This window comes from Gallinula chloropus (genome assembly GCF_964237585.1).
Source record: "Gallinula chloropus genome assembly, chromosome: 1".
In the NCBI taxonomy this organism is placed as follows: Eukaryota; Metazoa; Chordata; class Aves; order Gruiformes; family Rallidae; genus Gallinula; species Gallinula chloropus.
Genome location: NC_140085.1, coordinates 210,247,404 through 210,252,548, shown reverse-complemented (window position 1 = coordinate 210,252,548; position 5,145 = coordinate 210,247,404). Strand labels below are relative to the sequence as shown.

At 55.7% G+C, this 5,145-nt stretch overlaps 1 protein-coding gene across 1 annotated transcript; it reads right to left on the bottom strand.

Moving 5' to 3' along the window:
• Positions 1-3,416: 3,416 nt before the first annotated feature.
• On the bottom strand, positions 3,417-4,499 carry RASL11A (RAS like family 11 member A; the record flags this gene model as incomplete). Its single annotated transcript, XM_084279378.1, has 4 exons — positions 3,417-3,869; positions 4,069-4,148; positions 4,223-4,279; positions 4,379-4,499. 4 exons carry the CDS (start codon positions 4,497-4,499, stop codon positions 3,417-3,419), a joined length of 711 nt encoding a protein of 236 aa, XP_084135504.1.
• Between the last annotated feature and the right edge of the window lie 646 nt (positions 4,500-5,145).

Genomic DNA, 5,145 nt, shown 5'->3' with positions numbered 1-5,145 from the left:
GCAGATGCATATTTTTTCTCTGATAAAGGAGAAAAGTCAGGCTGTACCCCATTTACCCTCCAGACCTCCTGGTCTCTGAGTAGAAGGTTTAGAGACTAGTGATGACCAGGGCTTGGTAGGGAGGGTGCAAGTGGCCGTGGTCTGAAGGAAACAAGGCTTTGGAGCTCTTCTGGTAGCACTGAGAGTTGGTTTTTCCTCCCTGCCCCAGTGTGCCCCTCTTTGCCTGCTCACCCAGGACGGAAGCAAAATGAGCTGGGAGCCAGCAGGCTCCTCCTGCGCTTCGCTGTCAGCTCAGGGTCACAGGGGCTGAAAACTTCTAGTGCAGACAAATCTGTGCCAAACTCTGACAAACAGCTTAAATGCCTAATTTAAGTCTGTATGCAAAAGCATTACCCAGAACACCCCAGCTCCACGGCTGCCTTAGGCTAGAGGAAGGTCAGAGCATCCCTCCCTGACAGCCATGGGCACACTGGAGCCAGTGAGATTTCCCAGTGGGAATCATCCTGCTCCTAACATGTGGCTGAGCCAACCTGACAGCATGGAGATGGGATGGGAGGATTTGCACCTCCACCTAAATGTGGGTGCCTGTGTAAATGAGGGGCATCTCCTTTGGTTGTCCCATAGGAAAGATGGGGAAGATCACTGTATTTACCTTCCTGCTCCTCCTGCCCATCTCTCCCCATCATCAGACCTAGCAGCCTCCTGCCCAACTCTTCCCCTGTGCCACAATGCAGCCAGGACAGCTGCCAGTGGCTTTTAAAGGGGTGGGGGGTGTGTGGAATGAGGGGGGCAGTGAGAGGCACTGGAGGTCACTGCCTCTTGCTTTCTTTTCTCCTGGCCTTTGATGACCCTGGTGAGATGCTGAGAGGCCCAGTATGTGTTCCCTGCCCTCTCAGAGCATTCCATGCCTGTGTATGAGCTGGATACAGTCAGCAACTCGCTTGGTGAAAACCTGTACAGGGTGTGGGAGCCGGGAATCAAGCCTCATCGTTTCCAAAGACAAAAGCTACAGTGTAAGAAATTACTGACCCCATGTCATAGTGGTGTTTCCTCTTGGAAACAATTCGTTACCCCTAATTTCAGGATGGTGAAACACTGCACAAACACCCCACTTAGGATGTTTCTCACTCTCCCTTTCCAATCTCCCCCAGGATGCTGGGCCTGTGCAGTGGGTCCTTCAGCCAGGGACCTGCTCATCCTCGTCAACCCCAATCCCCTGCTCCCCTCAAGCCCCCAGCCCAGAGTCCTGGGCCTGGCAGAGCAACTCTCACAGTGAAGGAGCATTTTAAACGTGTTTTGAACAGCATGTTTATCTGCCCAGGCTGCCACCGCGCTTTCACACTTGCCCTAATTCAAGAGCTCTGGGCCCAGTTTGCAGGCCCAGTGTGAGTCTGGTCCTGCAGCTGCCCACCTTCAGCTCTCCAGCTGCCTTTGGCAGGGCAGCACGGGGTCTTCAGAGAGGAGGTGTACAGGTGACGTGCCCAGACTTGATGTGCCCAGACTGATGCTGTGCACATGGCCCTGGGTGAGGAATAGCGCTACTGGCATCCTACACACCCACCCAGACCTGAAACGGGTCTCTGATGCCTCCTTGCAGTGTGAGGACTGGTTCAGTCCCTGGTCAGGCCCCACCTGGAGTATTGTGTCCAGTTCTGGGCTCCCTGGGATAAAAAGGACAGGGATCTCCTGGAGAGAGTCCAAAGAAGGGCTACAAAGATGATGAAGGGCCTGGAGCATCTCCCCTATGAGGAAAGGCTGAATGAACTGGGGCTGTTCAGTCTTGAGAAGAGAAGACTAAGGGGGGATCTAATTAATGTCTATAAGTATCTTAAGCATGGGATGCAGGGGGAATGGGCAGCCCCTTTTCAGTGCTTTGTGGAGACAGAACAAGGGGCAATGGCTGCAAGTTGGAGCACAGGAAGTTCCACACCAACACGGGGAAGAACTTTCCCCCAGTGAGGGTGCCAGAGCCCTGGGACAGGCTGCCCAGGGAGGTGGTGGAGTCTCCATCTCTGGAGATATTCCAGCCCCGTCTGGACGCCTGTCTGTGCAATATGAGCTGGGGAGCTGCTTTGGCAGGGGGGGTTGGACCCGATGATTTCTCCAGGTCCCTTCCAACCCCTACAATTCTGTGATTCTGTGATTCAGTCACCCTTCCCTCAATTACCACCAGCAAGAAGAATTTTATCTGGAGATCAGGAGCGGAGGCGTCCCAGGAAGTTCCCAGTCCCAGGGGTCAGAAACAACAGAAACTGCCCACTAACAAGGAACTTAGGCAGCAGTCACGTGCCTGTCCTAACAAAGGTGAGAAGGGTCTTTGGACTGAACCTATGGAAATAATTAGAAAAACCCCACCCAGTCCACTGAGTGGAGAGACAGCAAGTTTTCCCCTGTACAAGTTACTCCACTTCCACACTTTCTGCTCAGCATGGAGCAGAGCTTTATTTCTCTACCAACACAATACACATACTTCAGAGGCATATTTGAAGTACAAAACCCACGTTCCACGCTTAGACATCCAGCACACAGCTAATAAAAACCATTTCAGTGTGGTGTAGACCTTATGTGAGATAAGAGTGAAAAGTCTAACCTGTTTCCAATGGCTACAAAATTGCCCTGGGGAAGATGAAGATGTGATTCCTTTTAAACGTAGCTATTTCTGTTAAGGGAACCTACGCATCAGCCCTTCCTATCACACATCTCCAGAGAAAGCAACAGCCATCCCACACACTCCTCTGCTGCAGGTTGCTCAGCACTCTGTCCCACAGTAATCTGTAGGAGAAACTCAACCCTCCCATTAAAGGCTTTGGGCTCAAAAGATTAATTCTGGGGGATGGATCTTTAGGGCATCTCAGAAATCAGAACTTGTTCCTAATTGTTTAGCATCTTCAAGGCGATTACAGGTACAAGCAAAACAGCAGTTGCTCAGGGAGGAAAGTGAGCCTATTTTCAACAAAATGTTTACAGACAGTTTTATATTTTCATATTTAATAAAGGCTTTGTTTGGTTTTTTGGTGTCCCCCCCCCCATATAAAGCTTTCCATCAAAGGTTACCAAGCATTTTATAAAGGCGGGCGAGTGTTACATCATCATTCCCATCTTACAAACAGGAAACCAAGGTCCCAAAAAGCCATATGAGCAGAGTAAAACAGCAAATCCCAGACCAAAATAGAAACAAAATCAAAACCTCCTGGCAAAAATCCCCTTCAGCTACCTCGGTTTAGTTGCTATGCAGCATTTTGGGGGTTTTTTTGGAAAAATAAACCAAGCAATCAAATGAGAGAATGGCAAGGAAATCACAAGCCTTGACATACTTACTTCCATACTGCTGCCATTAGTACAAAAATAAAGATTTTTATTAACTAGTTTACAAAAATAAAGTCATATTGAGTCGCACAGGATCTCATCCGTGGGGATTATTTGACTTTGGAAGACAAAGCCTGTTTGAAACGTCTCTTTAGGTCTTGCATGTTGGGAGATTTGGGCCGAGGGATGATGGATGACCGCCTCCTGTCCGTGCTGATGGAGTGCTGTAGTTTGCTGACCTCCTTGCAAAGGTACCGGAAAACATCACAGACACCTTGGGAGTCGTCACTTGTGGAGATTTCCAAGAACAGGCTGCCCAGTTCGTTTGCCAGCTGTAGTCCCTCTTTAGCCTGTACTTGCCTGGCGTGGAGGAGGTCTGCTTTGTTCCCCACGATAATGACGGGAGTCCTGGCATCCGGGTGGACCGTGCGTATGTGCTGGTAGAGAGGTCGGACCGACTGGTAGCTGCTGTAGTCGGTGATGGAGTAAACCAAGAGGAAGCCCTCTGCCCACTTCACACACCTGGACAGGGAGTCCAGCACCTCCACGCAGTCTTCCTGCACCTGCAGTGCAACAGAGAGAGCAAATTTGGCATCGGGGCATGAAAGCATAAAGCCTGTATCAAAGGCAGCACCGTTAAACTGATCCAGAGGGAAGCCTGAGCTCTGTTTGAGGAGCCTAAGCCCGGCCTTGGCAGGAACCTGGAGCTCAAAAGCTTTTAGGTGGCAGCGAAAAGCCGATCCACCCGAAGCATCTCCGTACCTGGATGCACCCCGGCGTGTCCTGGATCTGCACGGCAACGTGGTCCCCCTCCAGATGGACCAGCCTGGAGTAGAGGTTGCCTGGGGAGCACAGAGGCTGTCAGGCCCAAGCCGCGGCCCCGGGGGTCCCCGCCGCCCCCCGCCGCCCCCCTCACCTGTGTTGGGCTCGTAGTCCCCGATGAACCGCTTCGTCAGGAACCGCACGACCATGGCTGAAACAGAGCGGCGCGTTACGCGGGACGGACGCACAGGGGAAGGAAGAGGAGGGAACGGGGGGGGACATTAAAAGCCCCACGTCCCCCGGCACTCACCGCTCTTGCCGACGCCGCGGGCGCCCAGCACCGCCAGCCGGACCTGGGGACCGGGCGGCCCCGGGGCGCACTCGGCGATGGGGGTCAGCAGGAAGGGCTGGGACATGCTCGGCAGGCGCATGGGAGGGGCGGCCGGACGCGTCAGCCCGGCTCGGCTCGGCTCGGCTCGGCTCGGCTCGGCTCGGCTCGGCTCGGCTCGGCTCGGCTCGGCTCGGCTCGGCTCGGCTCGGCCAGCAGCGCCCGGCGCGGGCGGCTGCCGGCGGCTTTTAAAGGCTCCGCCGGCAGCGCCGTCCGCGGGGCCGCCCCGCAGGGTGCGCACAGCGCGGGGCGCCCATTGGCTGTCCCGCCCCCGGCCGGGCCGCCTCCCCCCGCGCATTACCGCCCCGCTGTACCGCCCAGCAGCCCCCCCGCCTCCCCCCCAAGTACCGCCCGGCAGCCCCCCGCACCCCCCCGCCTCCCGCTGCTGTACCGCCCCGCAGCCCTCGGCCGCTCGGCTGTACCGCCCGAGCTCTCTCTCCCCCAGTTACTGGCCGTCCCGCTCGCCCCTCAGTTGTGCCCCTTCCTCCCCACCTTCCCCATCCCCGGCGTGCGGGGCGGCCCTGGGTGGGTGCAGCCCCCGGTGCGACCTGCGGATGGGGACGGGCATCACCCTCAGCCGCGGCAGGCGGCAGCACGGGTCTGGCTGCGCTGGGGAGGACGCGTTCCCGCGCCGGCCCCAACCACCGCAACAGGCACCTTCCTGCACCCTCCCTGCAGCGACGGACCGA